The following is a 24769-nucleotide window of genomic DNA, read 5'->3' as shown; positions in this document are numbered from 1 at the left end:
ACCTTGGAATCTGTTCAACCAATTTTGGAACAAATCATTTTTCACTGTTATCCGATAGGAGTTCCCATTTGTTCTTACAGGAGAACTTTGGCATGGTCAACTGAAGAGACATGTAACTGGTGGCCGTGGGGGATTTAAAGGTTTCTGTGCTAAGTCACCACGCCACCCAGCTCTCTCTGACCATGCGGTGACAAGATGCCATCAGCTGCTTTACAGCTCACACCTCGGGACCAGGATTGTAGACAGCTTGGATTAATAAACTAGGCAATGGGATCTTTAATCATATCATGGCAGTTGACAATTTGAATTCAATTTGAAGAAAAATGATCATGAAGCAATTAGATTGTCATAAAAATACAAGTCGTTTCCTAATGTCCTTTGGAGGAGGGAACCTGTTCCCGTTACACGTTCTGACCTTTACATGACTTTAGTTTAAGGTTAACTGTTAACGTGGCCACAGCAGGCACATTCTGTACACCAATGCTTCCCTTGACTCCCATTCCTAACAACGACCCAGAATATTCCCACTCTACCCTCTCACCTTTTGCCTTAATGTTGGTGGGACATCAGAGTAGATACAGAGGCAGTCATGACAAGCGAGTACAGGGTTACACCAGAAACATCAGCAGCAAGCCAGGGAACAGATTTCTATCAACAGTTTTTAACCACAAAAGTATTCTGAAGACGTTATCAGTTTACTTTAATTCGAAAAATCCTTTGAACTCACAGACATTTACTCCAGGCTTGTTATTGCAATAATAACAACCACATTGTGCCAATTTTATCTTGTTTGCACAGTGAACAATGACAAACAATCAAAGTTGGTTTTATCATTTGCCATGCTTTACACCCAAGGTGTGTGGAGGGAACTGCAGATGCTGGTTTACAAAGAAGATAGACACAGTATAAGGAGCAGAACGGCCAGGTTCTGCAACAGCTTCTTCCCCCGAGCCATCAGACTCTTGAATTTCATATAATGTGCCGCCACTATTATCTATTTTATCTTTTTATCTATTTTATCCTTTTGTTATTTTATGTTGCACGGTGAACCAGGTGCAACAAAATGTCATTCAGATTTGCATTTGTTGGTGTATTTTTGAATGACAATAAAGTGTTTGATTGATTGATTGAAGATAGACACAAAATGCTAGAGTAACTCAGCAGGACAGGCAGCTTCTCTGGAGAGCAGGATTAGGCACAGCGGTAGAGTTGCTGCCTTACAACGCTTGCAACGTCGGAGACCCGGGTTCGACCCTGACTACGGGTGCTGTTGGTACGGAGTTTTTACATTCTCCCCGTGACCTGCGTGGCTTTTCTTACACAGTACGGATATGTGGGTAAATTGGCTTTGTAAATGTCCCTAATGTGTGTAGGGTGGTGCTAATATGCGGGGATCGCTGGTCGGCCTGGACCCGGTGGGCCGAAGGGCCTGTTTCCGTGCTCTATCTCGAAATGAAACTAAAAAGGAATGGGTGACGTTTCGGGTTGAGAATGATTCTGAAAAAGGGTCTCGACCCGAAAGGTCACCCATTCCTTTGCTCCAGAGATGCTTCCTTGGCCGCTGAGCTACCCCAGCATTTTGTGTTTATCTTCTTTCTGTTGTTTAAGTTTTGTTCCTGTGTTTCACCGCATGTCCCACAGGAATGTGCCGTGACATTCTCCCTGGGACACACACCGTGCCTGCCTGCAGACGGCCGAATAATGTTCTACCACCTGCAGGGAGGTATAATAATAGACTAGAACCAGGTTTGTTGCCAAATGCAGCCACATGAAAAGCACATTCTGGCAGACGGAGACTCTCATGGAGACTGGTATGAAAGAATGAATGCACTTAAGCACTTAATGAGGCCCATACCATACGGCATGGTTTTCTAAGCATCACCATCTGTGCCACTGTTTAACACACAATGATAAGGAGCTAAGATTGCCAACAGTCCATAGACATAGAAAATAGGTGCAAGAGGAGGCCATTCGGCCTTTCGAGCCAGCACCGGCATTCATTGTGATCATGGCTGATCATCCCAAATCAATAACCCATGCCTGCCTTCTCCCCATATCCCTTGACTCCACTAGCCCCTAGAGCTCTATCTAACTCTCTCTTAAATCCACCCAATGACTTGGCCTCCACTACCCTCTGTGGCAGGGAATTCCACAAATTCACAACTCTCTGGGTGAAAACGTTTTTTCTCACCTCTGTCTTAAATGGCCTCCCCTTTATTCTAAGACTGTGGCCCCTGGTTCTGGACTCGCCCAACATTGGGAACATTTTTTCCTGCATCTAGCTTGTCCAGTCCTTTTATAATTTTATATGTTTCTATAAGATCCTGTTTGACTGTTGGCAGATCAATTTCCCTCCAAGGATATATAAAGTTCTATCGTATTGTACCATTTTGTATTGTATCACACAGAATAGATCCTTGGCCTGCATTGATTTGATTGACCTGAACTTCACTATAGTTGAGTTACCAAAACTGGCCTCAATACATTTTTGGCCTGACAGTAGAGTCTGCAGTAGAAATTGTTCTGATGCCAGTTCAGTTTTCATTATAACCATCAAAGTTCATTCAGCAAGGTGACCATCTAAACGAGACCAAAGATCACGAACCCACCATGAACTGTACACTCCAGCAAACCCGTCAAACGGCTTTGCTCCTTGGAGAACAAACTGAATAATGTGGTAGCGCAAGTCCCCCATTCCAACAATCATTCAAATAAATCATTCTCAAACCTTTCTCAAAATCAGGAGATTCTGTCTAAAACAGTGAGAAGAATTGGATGAAACATGACACAGGTAATTTAAAAAAAAATGTGTACATAAAAATGCAAGAGGACATTCAAGCCATGCTTGTAATCCTGATCATCAGATTCCACGGTGTTAGAATCCACTCCCTTGACATGTCCTGCCACTTTTAGAAGTATAGTTAGAGGAAGTTAATAGTCAGACTAGCAACATACCAATTTCCAGATAGTGACAGGTTGAAGGAGTGTGGTGGTGTGTTGGGACTAAGCACCTGGAACTAGTGTGTGGATCTCAAAGGAGACAAAGGAGGATGAGGAGAAGCCAGAGTTTGACAAGCAATTGGACTTACACGTTACGGTATCTGCTGGTGAGGTGAGACTCCCAGTCTTCTTCTCCATCTCCTGCTCGTCAAATGGTGCAGTGTCCTCTCTCAACAGTACCTGGTCCTCTCTGTCTTCACTTCCATTGCCTGCAACACGAGAAAACGTGCCGTTACTGGGAGAGATCTGGTCACCATCACTTGATGCTCCTGTACAATTGAGAATGGTTTCCCTTCAACAGTGACAACGTTTCAAAAGTACTTAATTAGCTGTAAAGTGCGTTCAGACATCCTGGGGTTATGAACAGTGTCACGCAATTTTTATTCCTTCTATCAATTATCTGCAGGTCACCCTGTGGGTGAAGTGCGAGATGAAATGAGCTCCGTTTGGTTAAATATTTTTGATCCAGAGCCCACATTAAGGATGAGCTGGATGTAAGAGATGTCAAGTTATCAGCACTACTTATTCTGACCTCATGATCCAGAAAAAACCCCCAATACTTGAAGAATCTTAGTGTAGAATTTTGGATTAAAATCGCCACTGAACTTATTTTCAGTGCTTGGCAATTCTACAAAAGCTACAAAGATAGAATTGCATAAGCCAATGAATGAAATTACATAAAAAATGATTCTAGTCTGTGAATAATTAGACACAAACCTCGACACGCCAATGCCAAGAGGAACCAGAAAGTTTATTCCAAATGGAAAAACTCTGAAAATAATTTATTCGTTTGTTTGTTGCAGTTTTTTTGGGGGGCAAAACAGTAAGTAAATATTCCGGTGGGTCTCAAAACCACTTACTTATTTCATCTTAAACATCTTCAATATAAATTTGGAGAATGTCAACATTTTGGGGATAAAGGGCATAATTGATAGGAGCAGAAAGAGGCCATTCGGCCTATCAAGTCTATCCCGCCATTCAATCATGGCTGATCTATCTCTCCCTCCTAACCCAATTCTCCTGCCTTCTCCCCTTAACCCCTGACACATGTACTAATCAAGAATCTATCTATCTCTACCTTAAAAATATCCATTGACGGCCTCCGCAGCCTTCTGTGGAAAAGAATCCCACCGATTTGCTACCCTCTGACTGAAGAAATCCTTCCTCGTCTCCTTCCTGAAAGAACGTCCTTTAATTCTGAAGCTATGGCCTCCAGTCCTAGACTCTCCCACCAGTGGAAACATCCTCTCCACATCCACTCTATCCAAGCCTTTCACTATTCAGTAAGTTTCATCGAGGTCCCCCCTCATCCTTCTAAACTCTAGTGAGTACCCGTAAGCCCCCGAATATTGTAATTTACAGTCGGAACTAACTTTGCGAGCCGTTTGGAATGCCTGTTTGCCATGGATAGTTGCTGGGAGCACATTCCAGCACTGTTAGAGATTTTTTGGAGGACAGGTTGTGTCGATGTGATCTGAGTCACCAACCTCACACTGCCCTCACCGCAATAGGCAGTTTAGTTATGCAACCTGCACACTCTCCCAATACCCATCATCTGTAGATGGCCATTAAATGAGAGGGGCCCAGTCACCACCCAGATAGGACAAGCTTGGGTCATTTCACAAGTGGATGTACTGATGTGCTGCTTGGTAGACAGTGTGAATCTTCAACACATTGCAGAGATAATTTAAACAGGAGAGATTTCTTCACACAGAAATTGGTAGGATTATGATATTCAGGAGGACGTGGACCAGTTGAAGCAGAGACCTTAGATCCAATAAAGACAACATCTTAAAGGAGAAAGAAACAAAATGACACAGGAGAGGTTGGAGAGTGAATCATTATCAAGACCATTTTACTCAATGTGTTTAGATTAGATTAGTTTAGAGATACAGCACGGAAACAGGCCCTTTCGCCCTCCGTGTCCACACTGACCAGTAATCGCAGCATAGTAATGCTATCCTACACACACTAGGGACAAGGTTACATTGAAACCAAGCCAATTAACCTACAAACCTGTTCGTCTTTGGAGTGTGGGAGGAAACCGAAGATCTCAGAGAAAACCCACGTGGTCATGGGGAGAACGTACAAACTCCACGCCGACAGCATCCATAGTCAGGATCGAACCTGGGGTTCTGGCGCTGAAAGCGATGTAAGGCAGCAACTCTAGCGCTCCGCTACCACGCCGCCCAAATGTCAGGTGAAAGAGAGACATCTACAGACACCCAGACAGGACCCATATCCCAACCTTGATCTTAGACCCTGTAGGATTTGATTCAGGCCCCTTGTAAGTCAGTGTTTGTGCTTCACTTTGAGGCAGAGAATTCCAGACACCAATGCCTATTTGCCCGAAAACCCCTTCCTCAGTGTTTCCACCAATGATCCTGTATAGATGGTGGCTAGATTTTTTTGCTGATGAGAATTAGGCGGTGGGTTTGGGCTGAGTCAATGAGCTGGGGATGGAGCTGTACAGATGCCACAGTTGGTCTCCCTGACAGATGGTGGTGGTGCGGTGAGCAACTCCTCTCGTGCTGCTGGTGGTATCCGGTGGTGCATCGACCTCTCTGACACCCAAGACAGGACCTGCCACATGTGATGTTACAGATCCTATTGTCATTTGGGGGAGGGGGTATGTGTGTGTGTGTGTGTTTGTCTGTGTTTGTCAGTCTGTGCCTGTGTGCGTGTGTGTAAGTGCATGTGCACGTGCATGTGTGTGCGCGTGCATGATGTTGGGAGTGGACAGGTGGAGAATCATCTGAAGATCCAACGTAACCACTGCTCGCTCTCTATCGGACGCGCTGTGTTTATTTTTCTCCGATTTTAACTAGTCGGTGACCCATGGTCAGTTTACCTTCACAGAGTGGGATAAGAGTGTGGTGATTGGGTGTACTCCCTACCCCGTCTGCAATAACACGCTATTAGCATGTGGGGCTCCACATGATAGATCATGGCTGATCTATCTCTCCCTCCTAACCCCATTCTCCCGCCTTCACTCCATAACCCCTGACACCTGTACTAATCAAGAATCAATCTATCTCTACCTTAGAAATATCCATTGACGGCCTCCGCAGCCTTCTGTGGAAAAGAATTCCACAGATTTGCTACCCTCTGACTAAAGCTTGTGTGGTCCTGAGATCCTGAGAGCGATGCCGTCTGGAGCTATGCTCCTGGTACGGCTACCCATAGCGGCGAGGCGAGGGGGAGGTCTCTGACAAAGAGCAATCCAATCAAGACCTCAACGGTGGAACAGGCGGAGGATAATGGCTGACTTTAGTGGAGCGTCACGACAGCTGGGAAGGCGGATGAAGGCTGCAGCAGAAAAGTGTCTCCGGTCGTCTTGGACTCCATGCCACTGGATCCTGACCCAGATCTGTCAAGGACCGTGTGCACCAGTCTTCCCACGTTAAACAAAGTCACGCACAGGCCTCCCCCTGAGGACAGTGATACACGTTTTGAGTGACCGCCAATGATAATTCCTTGTCATTTTCCCCGAGATAAACCTCCTGTCAACGTCATGTCCATTTCCTAGAATTGCCGCTGTTCTGTCCACATGGCGCCTGCTTCTCAGAATGCCCCTTATCACATCTGGACCACACCTCATCTGCCATCGGCTCAGTCAGGTTCTACTTTTACATTAAAAATTATGAGCAGAATTTGTCCAAAGTGCATCTTCTAAATCAGAGTTGCTGCAGGATGATTCTAACTCCACAGACATTAAACATGCTAGACATCAGAATTGAAAATGTTCTTGAATCCCCGGGATCTCATGCATATCCGAGCTTCACCTGATGAGGGGGGCCCAATGTGCAACTTTACAAAATGTTGCTTTCATTTCCAACTGCCAGAAACAAAGACAAGGAATGCAAGCATCATCCCTTCTATGAGTGGAAACCAATAATCACAATAACTACATTGAAAAAACATATATAAAAAGAGAAAAAAGTCTAACGTATAAAATGGAATCAGGGGGCAATATTACTAAAGGGCAGCACAGTGGCGCTGCTTTTCAGCGCCAGAGATCCTGACTGCGGGTGCTGTCTGCGCGGAGTTTGCACGTTCTCCATGTGACTGTGTGAAACATAGAAACATGGAAAATAGGTGCAGGAATAGGACATTCGGCCCTTCGAGCCAGCACCGCCATTCAATATGATCATGGCTGATCATCTAAAATCAGTATTCAAGAAGGAACTGCAGATGCTGGAAAATCGAAGGTACACAAAAATGCTGGAGAAACTCAGCGGGTGCAGCAGCATCTATGGAGTGAAGGAAATAGGTGACGTTTCGGGCCGAAACCCTTCTTCAGACTGATGAAATCGGCCCGAAACGTCACCTATTTCCTTCGCTCCATAGATGCTGCTGCACCCGCTGAGTTTCTCCAGCTTTTTTGTGTATCTAAAATCAGTACCCCGTTCCGGCTTTTTCCCCATATCCCTTGATTCCCTTAGCCCTAAGAGCTAAATCTAACTCTTTCTTGCAAGTTAGTCGAGTGGGTTTTCTCCAGGTGCTCCAGTTTCCTCCCACACTCCAAATACATGTTTGTAGGTTTGATTTGCTTTTGTAAAATTGTCCCTGGTGTTGGATGGTGCTGGTGTGGCGACTTCATGCCCATGTGGTTTTTAGGTAGCGCTTGTTCCCGTTGCCTAGCAACGTGCAGCGTCACGTGTGGGTCGAGAGGAGATTCAAACTCCGAGGTCAGAGGGGCCAACGGGCTTATCTGTACACGAGGAGTTATGAGGAGATTTTATTAAACGAACGACAAGGTGTTTGGCAAAGCTTAGTGTCGCTTGTCGTTTACTTTCCGTCGGGAGATTTAGTGGATCCTACACCTGGTGTATCGGGTGATCACTATCCAGCATGGACTTGGTGGGCTGAAGGGCCTGTTTCCACACTGTAACACTAAAGTAAAGTCTAAATGATTTTCACCCACCACCACTCTCTTGGCCTCTCATAATATCATACATTTTGTTCCCCATTATGCCACAGGGAACACTCCTACCATGGCCATTACATCCACACAGTTAATATTCTCTTGAATCTGCAACATCTCCTCAGCACCCTCTCGGTGCCCCATTCCTATGCTGCAGTGACCAGATGTGGACCTGATAGCCCTGATGACCAGGGCCGGATTTAGATTTGATGAGGCCCTAAGCTATTTGAGATAATGGGGCCCTTTATATGTCCAGATGTCCTATGTCGGTGACAAATTGTCGCTGTTTTTGTGTTTAATATACTATATGATTTTTTGGACCTAATAGATATCTGAAGCCATTTGCACTTGATAAAATATGTAATTTATCAAAGTAATTGTTAAATTGAAATTTTTTCGGGGGGGCCCCCTAGAAAGTGGGGGCCCTAAGCTATAGCTTGTTTAGCTTATACGTAAATCCGGCACTGCTGATGACCCCTAACTATCACTCTCATGGTGCTGACACCACCTCCCCGCTCCCGCCTGTATCAGCTGAATAACAGCAAGCATTGCATTTGTATGCAGCTTATCTACTTCTTGTGACCTTCAGGCATCTGTGGAAAATGCTTCCAGACCTTTCTGTTTCTCTGCACCACTTGGTTTTTTACCGTTTAACTGCTCCCCCTCTTCTGCCTTCCCCACATGGATTTTCTATGTCGAGTTATTTTCCGTTTTGCGTTCCATTTGCCCAGCTAAACATCTCCTCAGAGCTTAAAACCTTCTTGAGCACTGTTGACCACATTTCATTTTTGGACTTCTCTGTAATTGTTTTTAATGGTGGCCCCTACGGGTTACCAATCATTGGTACATTACACAAGGCAATGGACCTGGAACCAAATCTTGAAGAGGTGCACTGTACACTGCCTTCCTTTCATTGCAACTAAAAGACTTGATTCAAGTGGAGAGGGGTCGGTGTGCTCTCCTGTTTTTCAGTGCCGTGAGATGTGGATTCAATGTAATTCTAAGCTACATTGATCTGTCAGTAGTTTTCTGCAGGGCCAAGCTATTACCGCAGCTGAAAGTTTCTGCAGACTGAAGCAACACAAACAGTTTAATGTTTGTGTTCTTGCTATTTATCTGTTTTTCTGTTCCAAGACTCGTTTGTGGAATTGTGACAAAAGTGTAAATAGACGGGTGTAAATGAGAAGGTTGTGTCTGAGCAATGAGTCACTTCACCTCAAGCATGGAGTCTGACCATGAAGCTGTCTGAATCCAATCTCATAGTCTAAATATGCACATAGCTGCTTGCTATTAACCCAGACATCAGAGAACTAAGCAGCACAGCACAGCAAAGAGACTCAGAATTTAAACTGAACTATTTTACCAGATGGATGTGAATGCAACAAATTATTCTCACAAGGGAATTGAAAAAGGGCATTTTGACCCATTCAGCTATCTTCACTGATGAGACGAACAACTCATGCTTCACTGGCTTTCTCTAATTTATTTTCACTCCTCAGGGAAGTTCCGGCTGTTGGGAAAACTTCCAAGGGCAAGAAAATCTACCAAATAGTAAAAGGTGAAAATAAAATAGGGAATAAGAATGAAAGAATGGGAACTCTGTTAATGCAAGACACTTAGAGAAAGACTTGTGACTTCGGGAAATGTGTAAACTCTGTGGATTGTTTAGAAAGAGACAAATGTGAGTTACATGGTGACACAAGGAACTGCAGATGCTGGAATCTTGATCAAAACACAAAAAGTGCTGGAAGAACCCAGCAGGTTAGGCAGCATCTATGGAGGGAATTGTTATGCAATGTTTCAGGTCGAGACCCTTTAGTTTAGTTTAGTTTAGAGATACAGTGCAAAAACAGGCCCTTCGGCCCACCGAGACTGCACCAACCAGTGATCCCTGCACGTTAACACTATCCCACACACACTTGGGACAATTTACCAATAAACCAAGCCAATTAACCTAAAAACGTCTTTGGAGTGTGGGAGGAAACCAAAGATCTTGAAGAAAACTTAAGCAGGTCACGGGGAGAACATACAAACTCCGTACACCCGTAGTCGGGATCGAACCAGGGTCTCCGGTGCTGTAGGGCAGTAGCTCTACTGCCACGCTACTGTACCGCGCCACCCTTCATTTTAAGAGCTGCATATATTTCAGAGGAGAGAAGGGGAAAATGTTGAGAAGGTGGGGCTGAGGGCTGAGGCAGATAGGTTGAAGGTGGCAGCTAGATAGATCGATGATACAATGGTGGAGAGTGAAATGAGGAAGAAAAATAGCGAGAAGAAGAAAAATGTTGACTGTGGTTATAAGGTAGGATTGCAGAATATTGTGCGATGTATCATACCGCTGGGTTGTAAGATGCCCAAGCAAAATATGAGTAGTAATCCATCTGGTAGACCAATAATAATAATAATAATAATGGATGGGATTTATATAGCGCCTTTCTAGTACTCAAGGCGCTTTACATCGCATTATTCATTCACTCCTCAGTCACACTCGGTGGTGGTAAGCTACTTCTGTAGCCACAGCTGCCCTAGGGCAGACTGACGGAAGCGTGGCTGCCAATCTGCGCCTACAGCCCCTCCGACCACCACCTATCACTCACACACATTCACACACATTCACACACAGGCAAAGGTGGATGAAGTGTCTTGCCCAAGGACACAACAACAGTATGCACTCCAAGCGGGATTCGAACTGGCTACCTTCCGGTTGCCAGCCGAACACTTAGCCCATTGTGCCATCTGTCGTCCCGAATGGACCAATGGCCTGCAGGGAGGAAACTTCCATCCTTACCTGATGATTCCAAACCAACCAATATGGTTGAGTCTTACATGCCCCTCCAAAATTGTTTGACAAATCACTGAACTATATTGTTACTGCTGTTTCGTGAAAGAGTAAATGTGATCAGGCCACCTGCCATCGACCCAATCTCCGACTTCGGAGACAGCAGTGTTGCTTCTAGCACAGTTGACCTTGCAAAGTCCTCAACACAAACACATTGTGTCCAGGTTGGGAGAGCTAATCCAGGACTAGTCACGTCCGATACAATACGATACAATAGAACCTTAGAAATTGGTCTGCCAACGGTCATAAAACACAACGAGATGAAACATGAAATTAAGGTGATGTGGAAAGTCCAGGATTGGGAATGTGCAAAGGGGGGAGGGGGGAGTCAGTCTACCCCATGACGGAAAAGGGAGGAGTTGTACAGTTTGATAGTTGCAGGGGAAAAGGATCTCCTGTGGCGTTCTGTGCTGCATCTTGGTGGAACCAGTCTGTTGCTGAAGGTGCTCCTCAACTTGACCAGTGTGTCATGGAGGGGGTGAGCTGTATTTTCCAAGATGCTCCGCAGTTTTGTTGTTGTTGAATGGGAAGTTCCAAGGTTCAGACTCGGAGATGACGGATTGGCTACGTATATCCAGATCAGAACTGTGAGGGCCACTTCTTCTTCTGTCGTATGTCTTTTAGACCTGCAGCTCCATTGAGGCGAGCCAGGCCAATGTGTCATCGTCCAGGTCAATCAGACCTCGTTCACCATTCGGTGGCTGGATGGTGAGGGCCACTGCGATTCAGGAAAGTTGCTAACTTTCCTGACTTGCAGGAAATGTAGGGATGGGTAATAAATGCTGTATATGCCATGACCCTCAGCTCCAGAAGGAAATAATCCAATGGTTTCCTACTCATCCAAATGAAGATTGGGTCCAAATACAATGCTTGAGTTTATAAGTAAAGAGTTGACATTGCACCTGAAGTTACTGTTTGAGTACAGTTTTGTTCTCCTAATTTGAGGAAGGACAACCTAGTGTTTGAGGCAGTGCAGCGTAGGTTCACGAGATTGATCCCTGGGATGGCGGGACTGTCATATGAGGAAAGATTGAAAAGACTAGGCTTGTATTCACTGGAGTTTAGAAGGATGAGGGGGTATCATATAGAAACATATAAAATTATAAAAGGACTGGACAGGCTAGATGCAGGAAAATTGTTCCCAATGTTGGGCGAGTCCAGAACCAGGGGCCACAGTCTTAGAATAAAGGGGAAGCCATTTAAGACTGAGGTGAGAAAAACCTTTTCCACCCAGTGAGTTGTGAATTTGTGGAATTCCCTGCCAAAGAGGGCAGTGGAGGCCAAATCGCTGGATGGATTTAAGAGAGAGTTAGATAGAGCTCTAGGGGCTAGTGGAATCAAGGGATATGGGGAGAAGGCAGGCACGGGTTATTGATTGGGGACGATCAGCCATGATCACAATGAATGGCGGTGCTGGCTCGAAGGTCCGAATGGCCTCCTCCTGCACCTATTTTCTATGTTTCTATTTTCTATGTTACACCGACAGCTGAATTATGGAGTGTACTGAATCGATCTGTCAACATAATGCTTTAACCAAGGAAGAAATCCCAGCTAGACAAACATCAAGATGCTTAGGATGGATTTTGCTGGTAATCCTGTATGTGATCTGGTCAAACTTGCAGTATTCTCCTGGATATGTGGAGGTTTCTCGAAGTTGATCCTTGGAAAAATACAGCTGAAATCTTGAGACTAAGATAAAGAAGGCCTGATTAAGTTTTGAAAATGCACACTCCATACAGGTCAGCTAAATCTCACCTTGAGCAAGGTCGGTCAGAGTTTGACGGATACTATCTAAACAAAGTAATGGGCGTCTGTGTCTGTCAGATTCTCATTAGACTAGACTTTGGCCCGGATGCACTGCACTGCGTGAGTGTCTGAAGTATGAAGGCTTTACGTGCACAAAGTGCCCTTGCATTACAGCTCCGAGGGGAATAGGAGAGAAGGGCCAGGGCCCCCGACTTAACAAACAAAGAAAACAACTTTACAAAGGAGGTATTTAAAGAGTTGGAGCCGCCATATGGAGCCAATAAAGACGGGAAGGGCAGCATTCCAATCAACATATTTTTAAATAATCTTAAATGAGATGGTGAAATTAAATCAAGAAACTCACAGGAACATGAAGAGTGAGGCATTGCATCCCTTGGAGCACAGCTGCCACTCACACAAGGAGAGGTCTGTAGTCTAGGTTTTGTGTTCTCATCTCCTCTCTGCGGCTTGTATCCCTGTCAACATTCCCACATCACCTTCTACTGAGGCATGCTCCTGCCTTGCAGCTTTCAAATTGAACAATGGTCCTCGAGGTTGCTCATGTCGATATTCTGCACATATCGCTCCAGGGAATGTATGCAAAGCTCCATCACTACTGTCCCATGGACAAAGAGCAGGGACAACTCTGATTCATGGCAAACCCCCTCGGATGTGTGTCCGCCAGTGACGGAAATCGCTATCAAAGTATGGAGGGGACCGGGGCACGGGGGACACAATTTCTTGTGCATGCTCGCACTCATACACACACACACGAGGCTTCGAAGGCTTCTGCCGTGGGCCCTGTGAACGGTAATTACAGCTCAATCCAGCGCTAAATGCAGTTCAACTCTGCCTGTCTCGCCGGGTTAACCTACAGCCCTGCCTGGACTGACGGGACACCAGCCTGGAGCCGTGGAGCTAGCACTGCTTCTCCGCGCTGGCTGTAAACCTGGGCCATATTTCCCTTAAGTCCAGGCAGGGCTGTAGGTTAACCCGGCGGGACAGGCAGAGTTGAGCTGGGTTTAGCGCTGCTTCTCTGCGCTGGCTGTGGGCCTGGGGGGCACCGCGTCCGTTTGACTCCCGGCGTCTCTGGCCACCCCCGGGCGTGGGGGGGGGGGGGCACTTGGGTGGGGATAGAGATGGTCCAGTGGCAGTTTGGCAGCGATTGCAGCGTCAGAGAGCTAGCCAGGATCGGTCCTAGCGGCGGATGAGGCGCAGGTCTGTGTCCAGGGCTGCTGTTGTGACCCTATGACCTGGACACGTCTCCCTCCTCCAATCACCGTTACTCTCCTCAATCCCCCCCCCCCCCCCCCACTTCCACCTCTGACTAACACCTCCCTCCTCCAATCATCGCGCTGAATCATAATGTCCCGCCCCCCCTTGCCTGCTGACCGATGTCTCTCTCCTCCAATCGGCGCCCTCGATCAGCAGTCCCACCCCCACTGTCTCGCGGAAAGCGGAGATTTCACCGGGTTTTAAAATCCGGATTACAAAAAATGGCGGGGGTGTCGCCCCCCCCCCCATCTCAAAACAGAGGAGGGTGGGGCGTGTCCCCCCTGGCCCCCCCGAGATTTCCGCCACTGATGTTCACAACAAACTCAAAGCCCATATTCAATCTACACGCTCGTAGTCAAAGCCCACATTCAATCTGTACTCTCAGAGTTAATATTCTAAAAAAAAGTAACTGGATTACTTAGATATCGAGCGACACAGTGGCACAGCGGTAGAATTGCTGCCTTACGGCACCAAAGGTCCAGGTTCGATCCTGACTATGGGTGCTGTCTGCATGGAGTTTGTACGTTCTCCCTATGACCGCGTGGGTTTCCTACGGGTGCTCCGGTTTCCTCCCACACTCCAAAGTCGTGCAGGTTTGTAGGTTAACTGGGTTATGTAAATTGTCCCTCATGTGTCGGATAGATCTAGTGTATGGGTGATCATTGGTAGGCATAGACTCAGAGGGGTGCAGAGCCTGTTTCCATGCTGCATCTATAAATGAAACTAAAACTAAACTTAATTATTTGAAATGAAGGAAGAGCAGCGAGCGACAGTGAAGGCAGGGGAAATGATTGGGTTGTTCTTTTGAAGAGTCAGTGCTGGCATATTGGGCTGAGCCGTGGCATTCTAGAATGAACGATTGCAAGCTGCAGCTCTGGTTGTACAAAAGGACACGTGTATCTGGGTAAAGGGTCAGCCAATTCTTGCACCTTCTCACTGTCCAGCAGCTCCTGCAAGAATATGTGGACTTTGGCAGCTTAGGTCATGGTTACCACAAAGTAAATCAGTGAAATGTGTACAGAGTGTTCAGATAGCATGGAATGCTGCATAACCTCACTGCTGTCTACCTCATCTTGCTGGAGATGGGGGAAGGCCAGTTAGAGGAGAGAGTGGAGATATTATCATAGTCATGGAGTCATGCAGCATGGAAACAGGCCCTTCGGCCCAACTTACCCCTGCCAACCAAGATGCCCCATTTTACACTAACCCCACCTGCCTGTGTTTGGCCTTTATCCATCTAAACCTATCCTATGCATGTACGTGTCCATATGTCTTTTGAATGTTCTGACAGTACCTGCCTCAACTACCTCCTCTGGCAGCTCATTCCATACACCCACCACCTTCAGTGTGAAAAGGTTGCCGCTCAAGTTCCTATTAAATCTTTCCCTTCTCACCTTAAACCTATGTTCTCTGGTTCTTGATTGCCCTACTCTGGTCATTCACGCTATCTATTCCTCTCACACTTACACACCTTCATAAGAGCACCCCGCAATTGCGTTTAAGCTCTATAGTCAATCCATCTGCAAGTATGTGACTTTGCCCAAACCGTGAGCCATGCCAAAGTGACACACAGCTGACTCAGCTGTTTAACCAAAGCAATTCCTGTGTCAGAAGCATTTGCTACACAGTGGACCAGAGAGAGCAGGCAGACCAGAAATGACAGGATTCCTAGGTTCTGAGACAAAACGAGGAAGACGTGTAGGAAGGAACTGCAGATGCTGGTTTAACCTGAAGATAGACAGGTTAAAGCCAGAGTAACTCAACGGGTCAGACAGCATCTCTGGAGAGAAGGACTATGAGACCTTTTTTACAAATGAGAGATATAGCTGGTGATATGGAGAGATATTAAATGAATGAAAAGATATGTAAAAAGCAGCAATGATAAGAGGCAACAAGTCATTGTTAACTGTGTGCTAGGTGAAAACCAGTTACAGACAATGAAAGGCACCAGGACAAGAGTGAAATTAGTACAACGACTTTTGTGGGGAGGGAGGGGGAGGGGATGCAAGGAATCAAGAGAAAATGAGAGAAATCATAATTCATTCTGCTGGGTTTGAAGCTGCCCAAGCAAAATATGATTTGCTGTTCCCTTGCTCTCAATGTCAGTAAGACAAAGGAGATAGTGATCAAACACAGGAAGCAGGGGTACATACACCCTGGTTTGTTTTGATGGCACCGAAGTAGAGATAGTTGAAAGCCTCAATTTCCTAGGAGTAAATATCATCAACAACTTCTCCTGGACTATCTATATTGAATCAATGGCTGAGAAAGCACACCAACGCCTCTACTTCCTTGGAAGACTTAGAAACTGTTACAGATGCGTCATAGAAAGCATTTTATCAGGATGCATCACAGCATGGTTTGGGAACATCGAAAACCACAAGAGAGCACAGGGAATTGTGAATGCATCACACAAAACAACCTCCCTTCCATTGACTCCATTTATACCTTACGCTGCCTCGGCAAGGCCAGCAGCTTAATCAAGGATGAGTCGCACCCTGGCCACTCCCTCTTCTCCTCTCTCCCATCGAGCAAGAGGTGTAGAAGTGTGAAAACACACACCACCAGATTCAGGGACAGTTTCTTCCCAGCTGTTATTGTATAAATCAACCTTCCTGGAACCAACTAGAGAGTAGTCCTGAACTACTATCCATCTCTTCAGAGACCCTCGGACTAATTTTGATCAGACTTTACTAGCTTTATCATGCACTAGACATTATTCACTTTAGTCTCTTCATCATGTAACTGTACAGTATGAATGGCTCAATTGGAATCATGTATTGTCTTTCCTCTGACTGATTAGCATGCAACAAAAGCTATTAGTTGGACCCCGGTAAACTGTACACAATAAACTAAACTAACCTAACATGTGATAGCCAATGCTGGTAGCGATTAGAATGGTGATCTCATGGTAAGGTGCCAGACAGGGAAAGCACCCACTCAGAGAGTGACTGTCCGCAGGCCTGTCTGCTGTCTCATGCTTGGGGAATGACCACTTAAATCTGGCCAACACAGTGTGAGCGGTTCCTGATTGTCCACATACCCAACCTGAAGAGCACTGCATTCATCATGAGGCTCTTGCTGCAATCTCAGAGCACATAATCGGAACAGTCTGAAGAAGGGTCTCGACCCAAAACGTCACCCATTCCTTCTCCTCCAGTGATGCTGCCTGTCCCGCTGAGTTACTCCAGCATTTGGTGGCTACCTACAACACCTCTCATGACTGGCTGTCACTTGATGGGTGTTACAATATTAGAGACAAGGACAACAAGAAAGGGGTCCCAATCTGAAACGTCCCTTTTCCCATGTTCTCAACAGACGCTGCCTGGCCCGCTGAGTTACTCCAGCACTTTGCGCCCATTCCAATATTAGAGACCGATGCTACCCTACAAAATCAAAGAGAGATCCCAGGAGGTTGATGAACTTTTGCCTCTCGGCTGCTTTAGCTCTCCAGCAGATGATCAAATTACAATGTCACAGGAATGCCGCTACAGATGGCAATCAATGAGATTAAAGTGCTCAGACTTCTACAAGCTAGATGCCAAGCTCAAGGATTGTCTCCCTAAATCCAATGCCTCTATTTCCTATTATAAATGGGAACGTCTTAAAATATATCTGTTTAACCAAACTACTAGGCATCTGTTCAAATTATTTTTGCATTGGTTATTGTAAAATTTTGTTTGATAAATCTTGCCTTTAACTTTATAACAAAAGTTTATGTTTTGTTATAGTTGCGATATCAATGCAGGGAAATATTGTAGATGCTGCATATCTGCTGCTCGCATTCAGGGAGTAAAGGCTCACTCTCATGCAACAGGAAATGAGAAACTTTCATCCTCCTTTTAGGTTTTATTCCGGATTCAATCCCAGTGGAGCCAACATTGAAGGATCAAATCCCATAACTATCGAAGGGAAAAGGATTGACCCTAAAACGACAATATATGTTACAACTTGGCGTCTGATTCGAATCAGGCTCCCCTTCCACCAAGGTGTAGCAGTTATTAATAGCAGCAAGCCAACATGCAACATTAACTTCATGTTTCGTGTGACCGTGGTTTGAAAAGATAAATCACTAATGAACATAGATCTTATTTTCAAATGAATGGTGAACTGCTTCTACATTTTTTGTTTTAAATAAATTTAGCTTTGAAAAAAGGAGCTTGCTCATCCTTACGTTTTCAAATCTTCGATGTTCATTTGACCCTCATCAACGTTCCGCATGGACACGGACAATTAATAAAAGCTGCACACTTTACAGAGTGCTTCAATAGCAAGAAATTATTTATAATTAAGAGATTCAGTCAGTGCCTTGTGACCGGAGGCACTTCTCCCCTTGATTTATGAGTCCCATTTCACTGTGTCTACTGGTGATTAGTGATGAGTTACGGAAACATCTACAGTTCAGGCATTCCCAATCTCACCTGCAATCATCTCCCTCCACCCTTTCTCTCTCCCTTCCGCCCTGTTAGCTCTCCGTATTTCTGATAATGTGGTATCCTGTTCCGTCCAAAGGCCACAGCCCAACCTCCTCTCACCATTCCATCCTTTGGCATACCTGTATTAGGGTTGGGAAGATGGAGAGGGGCTGGATAGGTGGTCAGGTGTGGTACGAGATCTATGCTGGATTCCCTGCATTTAACATTATTGGGGTGAGGAGAGGAAGGATAGGGATGGTGATGAAATAAAGCTACATATGAGGAGGTGCCAGGTGAACTCACTGTGGTGGATGTTAAATTTGTGTTTATTGTGTGTTTTGTTATTTTATTACGTGTATGACTGCAAGGCAACAACATTTCGTTCTGACGGAAAGGTCTGAATGACAATAAAGGATACTTTGACTTTGACTTTAATATGACGGAGTGATGGGAGAGGATGGGTAGAGCAGCCACAGGAGAGGAGGAGTGGTGAGACATCCATCCTCAGGATATCTCCAACCAGATGTCCATTAAAGCCTCCACAATGGCCTCCAGCTTCTCCCTCCGATCCTGAAGTGTAAGCCTCCAAACTCTGCAATGTTAGTGGATTTGGGTGTGTGGAAGCTTTACGTACTACGAACCCTAATCGCCACTAATCAGAACTTAGGTCCAAAACATGTACCCATTTCAGCACCTCTGCGAAGATTTACCTTAGCAAATATAACCAAGACTGCCCAAAACCAGACGTTCAAAACCGCCATCTCATTTCACTTTTTCAATAACGTCTGCCCATGGATTTAGATGAGGAGGACAATTCTCACCCTTTGATGTTATCTTTCCTAAATCCTAACCTAAAATGTGCATGCAAGACCAATCAGCAGCCGGTGAGGGAAGTCTGGGTCTGGTTTGCATCTGATGCTGAGGGATGTGTGAATAGGAAGAGAGTTGCAATGAGCAATGCATGCCCGGGCACCATTCCTCTGATGTTTGCCCAAGCCTGTGTCGCGGGCTGGTCATGCACAGGCACATGACCTGTTTCAGTGTTACATAAAGAAGACCAGTGTGAACACGTCCCAAACAGTCAGCCCCAGTGCTGTGAACTCACCCCATCAAGGCACACTATTGTTAAATCTTAACCTTCCCCACCTTGGCCATGCCAACAATCTCTCAAATGCTTCAGGCGTACATTGTATCAGGAAACATGTGTGGCCTGGATGTAAGAGAATGATGGAGCAATCAATGTAAAGATGCTTACCAATTGTGTTTATCATAAATATTCTGAATAAAGCAAATCTTTGAAATTAGAAAACTTTACTCTTCCTGCCCACTCTCCTCCACTCACGATTCCCACCTCCCATCCCACAAAAACAATCTTATTCAACATGGATTTGTGCCTGGAAGGTCATGTTTGACTAATCCTCTTGAGTTTTTTGAAGAGGTTACTCGGGAAATTGATGAGGGTAAAGCAGTGGATGTTGTATATATGGACTTCAGTAAGGCCTTTGACAAGGTTCCTCATGGAAGGTTGGTTAAGAAGGTTCAATTGTTGGGTATTAATGGCGGGGTGGCAAGATGGATTCAACAGTGGCTGAATGGGAGATGCCAGAGAATAATGGTGGATGGCTGTTTGTCAGGTTGGAGGCCAGTGACTAGTGGAGTGCCACAGGGATCTGTGTTGGGTCCACTGTTGTTTGTCATGTACATCAATGATCTGGATGATGGTGTGGTAAATTGGATTAGTAAGTATGCAGATGGTGGGGGGGCAGGAGAGGGGAGTCAGTCTACTCCACGACAGATGGGGGAGGAGTTGTACAGATTGATAGCCACAGGGCGTTCTGTGCTGTATCTTGGTGGAACCAGTCTGTTGCTGAAGGTGCTCCTCAGGTTGACCAGTGTGTCATGGAGGGGGTGAGCTGTACTGTAAGCAGAGACAATTACAGGATAGAACGTACATGGACTGCGAGGGGAGATTCACTGAATGAGCATCATTGATTACTGGACAACATGTAACAACACTGGAGTCAACAGTCGTTCCTGTAATAGTTGAAATCTAGTAAGCATATGACAATATATTGGATAATGTCAGTCACTGTTCTATCATTCAATAGCACTGTGTTTAGTTGATTGGAGACCTCAGACTGGGAATAAAACTCATGGTTTTCCAGACAATAACAATCTTTGCCATCTGGTCTGCCTGCGGGATCTAGATGTCTACATTGGCAACTCAAGACACCAGGGCATTCCCCTCAGAGATTACAGACCAGGTGGGACCAGAGGTCAGAGAATTAAAGGGCGCTCTTTTAGAAAGGAGGCGAAGAGGAACTTCTTTAGTCAGAGGATAGTTAATCTGTGGAACTCATTGCCACAGAGGGCTGTGGAGGCCAAGTCAGTGGATATTTTTAAGGCAGAGATAGACCGATTCTTGATTAGAACGGGTGCCAACGGTTATGGGGAGAAGGCAGGGAAATGGGGTTAGGAGGCAGAGATCAGCCATGATTGATTGGTGGAGTGGACTCGATGGGCCGAATGGCCTAATTCTACTCCTATAACTTGTGAATTTGTGAGTGGAAGCAAGTCACCCCCAATACTGAGGGGCTGCTTGGGGAAGAGAAAGTCAGGGTCGTGTTTGTTGCTTCCACTTCTGCCGGGTTTTGGAAGCTTCCGTTTTTAATCCTTAGTAAAGCAGCAATTTAGTGATTTTTTTTTCAAACTTGTTTATTGCACCTCCACTTTTAGTTCTGTGAGACCAGAAATTAAAACGATGAAAACAAAAAAACATTTTCAACTCAAATGGATTTTTTCTAAATATATTTGTCATATCGTTTGCAGCTGTGTGTATTGGTGATATTACAGATTGCAATTTTAGAAGGGTCTAGGCATTTCAAATGTATTTTCTTGTGCTTGAATCAAAGATAATTATGAGTAATTTTACAATCTGAATATCTAAAAGTAGTAATGCACAATTTTTTTGATTTTTTTAATTTCAGTGCTCTTGCTTGTGGGATCCATTCCCTGCCAGTCTTAGTGCCAGATGGTAAAAATTACGCATTCATTTTCTTTTAATTGCAAATCTTCCGTTGACATCCACGGGCCACAGTTGCAGGTTAAAGGAAGGAAACCAAGAAGGAAATAGTGGTTATAGGTGATAGACGGTTGATCCTTTCAGGAGCTGTGCTAATGTCATCAACAAGCTTTGGTTCTGAGAAATACCGAGTTAAAGAGTAAGATTTGATGCGGTGCAGGTTAGAAGGTGAGTGTAAAGCTCAGCACGAACAGGAGAGAAAGGAACAGAGTGTGTAGGAAGGATGTAGGTAGGAGGGAGGGATGACAGAGATGGCTGTCTATTAATGATGGAAGGCAATGGGAGATAAAACAATAGACAATAGGTGCAGGAGTAGGCCATTCGGCCCTTCGAGCCAGTACTGCCATTCAATGTGATCATGGCAGATCATCCCCAATCAGTACCCCGTTCCTGCCTTCTCTCCATATCCCCTGACTCCGCTATCTTTAAGAGCCCTATCTAGCTCTCTCTTGAATGCATCCAGAGAACCTGCCTCCACCACCCTCTGAGGCAGAGAATTCCACAGACTCACCACTCTCTGTGAGAAAAAGTGTTTCCTCATCTCCGTTCTAAATGGCTTACTCCTTATTCTTAAACTGTGGCCCCTGGTTCTGGACCCCCAACATCAGGAACATGTTTCCTGCCTCTAGCGTGTCCAAACCCTTAACAATCTTATATGTTTCAATGAGATCACCGCTCATCCTTCTAAACTCAAAAGTGTACAAGCCCAGCTGCTCCATTCTCTCAGCATATGACAGTCCCACCACTAGGGCTCTGTACAACTGCAGAAGGACCTCTTTGCTCCTATATTCAATTCCTCATGTTAAAAAGGCCAACTTGCCATTCGCTTTCTTCACTGCCTGCTGTACCTGCATGCTTACTTTCATAGACTGATGTACAAGGACCCCCAGATCCCGTTGTAATTCCCCTTTTCCCAACTTGACGCCATTTAGATAGATAAACCCGAGACAAAAATTAATTGGTAATCAAAATGAGTAGATTCACTTAATATTATGTTGCAGGAACGATCAATCATCCATTTAGTTCCTACCCAGACTATAGGGTGCCATTAAAGGCACAATTAAATTAACATTATGTTTATTTTTCACTTGCATTTTGGATCAGTGCTTGGTCCAGAGAGAGAGAGAAGTGCCTTCTGGGGCAAGGGCAGGTTGATTCAGTTTAGCCATCATGCAGTGGGGGCTTGGAGGAGGCACACATTAGAAACGCTGGTCTCGGAGATGGTTGCTGTGGTGTTGCACCTTGTAATGTGTGGATGGTGGGAGGTGGTGATTGGAGTCTCTATTGAAACATACGGCACCAGGATGAGTGGGAGTTTGGAGGATTAGAGTCAGGAATGATGAAGGGAATTGGAGCCAGGGACAAGCAATGAGGTTGTTGATCAGAGGATGAGATAGAAGTATAGTGGGTCATTCAGAGATAAGATGGTTTGGATGGAAGCCTAGTGAATAGCGTTACCTTGGTGCAATTTCAGTTCAGTACAGTGCTAAAAAAACTTAGTTGTTCCGTGAGGCATCAAAGATGGAAAAGATTAATTAAAACAAATGTAGATCCCTTGCAGTCAGAAACAGGTGAATTGATCATGGGAAACAAAGACATGGCAGACCAATTGAATAACTACTTTGGTTATGTCTTCACTAAGGAAGACATAAATAATCTGCCGGAAATAGAAGGGGACCGGGGGTCAAATAAGATGGAGGAACTGAGTGAAATCCAGGTTAGCCGGGAACTGGTATTAGGTATATTGAATGGATTAAAGGCCGATAAATCCCCAGGGCCAGATAGGCTGCATCCCAGAGTACTTAAGGAAGTAGCCGCAGAAATAATGGATATATTAGTGATAATTTTTCAAAACTCTTTAGATTCTGGAGTAGTTCCTGAGGATTGGAGGGTAGCTAATGTAACCCCACTTTTTAAAAAGGGAGGGAGAAAGAAAACGGGGAATTACAGATCAGTTAGTCTAACGTCGGTAGTGGGGAAACCGCTAGAATCAGTTATTAAAGATGGGATAGCAGCACATTTGGAAAATGGTGAAATCATAGGGCAAAGTCAGCATGGATTTATGAAAGGTAAATCATGTCTGACGAATCTTATTTTTCAAGGATGTAACTAGTAGAGTGGATAAGGGAGAACCAGTGGATGTGTTATATGTGGACTTTCAGAAGGCTTTCGACAAGGTCCCACATAAGAGATTAGTATACAAACTTAAAGCACATGGTATTGGGGGTTCAGTATTGATGTGGATAGAGAACTGGCTGGCAGACAGGAAGCAAAGAGTAGGAGTAAACGGGTCCTTTTCACAATGGCAGGCAGTGACAAGTGGGGTACCGCAAGGCTCAGTGCTGGGACCCCAGCTATTTACAATATATATTAATGATTTGGACGAGGGAATTGAATGCAACATCTCCAAGTTTGCAGATGACACGAAGCTTGGGGGCAGCGTTAGCTGTGAGGAGGATGCTAGGAGGCTGCAAGGTGACTTGGATAGGCTGGGTGAGTGGGCAAATGCATGGCAGATGCAGTACAATGTGGATAAATGTGAGGTTATCCACTTTGGTGGCAAAAACAGGAAAGTAGACTATTATCTGAATGGTGGCCGATTAGGAAAGGGGGACATGCAACGAGACCTGGGTGTCATGGTACACCAGTCATTAAAAGTAGGCATGCAGGTGCAGCAGGCAGTGAAGAGAGCGAATGGTATGTTAGCATTCATAGCAAAAGGATTTGAGTATAGGAGCAGGGAGGTTCTACTGCAGTTGTACAGGGTCTTGGTGAGACCACACCTGGAGTATTGCGTACAGTTTTGGTCTCCTAATCTGAGAAAATACATTCTTGCCAAAGAGGGAGTACAGAGAAGCTTCATCAGACTGATTCCTGGGATGTCAGGACTTTCATATGAAGAAAGACTGGATAGACTCGGCTTTTCCTCGCTAGAATTTAGAAGACTGAGGGGGGATCTTATAGAAACTTACACAATTCTCAAGGGGTTGGACGCAGGAAGATTGTTCCCGATGTTGGGGAAGTCCAGAACAAGGCTCACAGTTTAAGGATTAGGCGAAAATCTTTTAGGACCGAGATGAGAAAAACATTTTTCACACAGAGAGTGGTGAATCTCTGGAATTCTCTGCCACAGAAGGTAGTTGAGGCCAGTTCATTGGCTATATTTAAGAGGGAGTTAGATGTGGCCCTTGTGGCTAAAGGGATGGAGAGAAGGCAGGGATGGGATACTGTGTTGGATGATCAGCCATTTTTCTATTGAAATCAGGGGCAAGACTGTCCCATTGAAATTCCAAGAGTCTGACCGTGTAGATGGCAATCCGGTGAATTGTGGAACCTGTGAGCCAGGAAATCCTAGGGGGGAGTTGAACTCCAGGAGGATGTCAGGGCTGAGGTTCTAACCTTCAACCAGCAGCCACCAACTTTTCATGACCAGTCCTCTGATTAAAGAGAATAATCTGCTCAAGGGAACCAACTTTGATATTTTA

General features: G+C 45.2%; 1 protein-coding gene across 1 annotated transcript in view; it reads right to left on the bottom strand.

The window, feature by feature from the left end:
• LOC116986694 (myoD family inhibitor-like) overlaps positions 1-24769 on the bottom strand; it is a 99774-nt gene that overhangs the window by 60543 nt on the left and 14462 nt on the right. Inside the window, exon 2 of the mRNA XM_033042265.1 lies at positions 3090-3209. Within this exon, the coding sequence (XP_032898156.1) occupies positions 3090-3209 (120 nt within the window). The remainder of the gene's footprint in view (positions 1-3089; positions 3210-24769) is intronic.

This window comes from Amblyraja radiata, chromosome 24 (genome assembly GCF_010909765.2).
Source record: "Amblyraja radiata isolate CabotCenter1 chromosome 24, sAmbRad1.1.pri, whole genome shotgun sequence".
Taxonomy (NCBI): domain Eukaryota; kingdom Metazoa; phylum Chordata; class Chondrichthyes; order Rajiformes; family Rajidae; genus Amblyraja; species Amblyraja radiata.
Note: the sequence above shows the minus strand (reverse complement) of the source record. Positions and strands in the feature narration are given on the sequence as shown.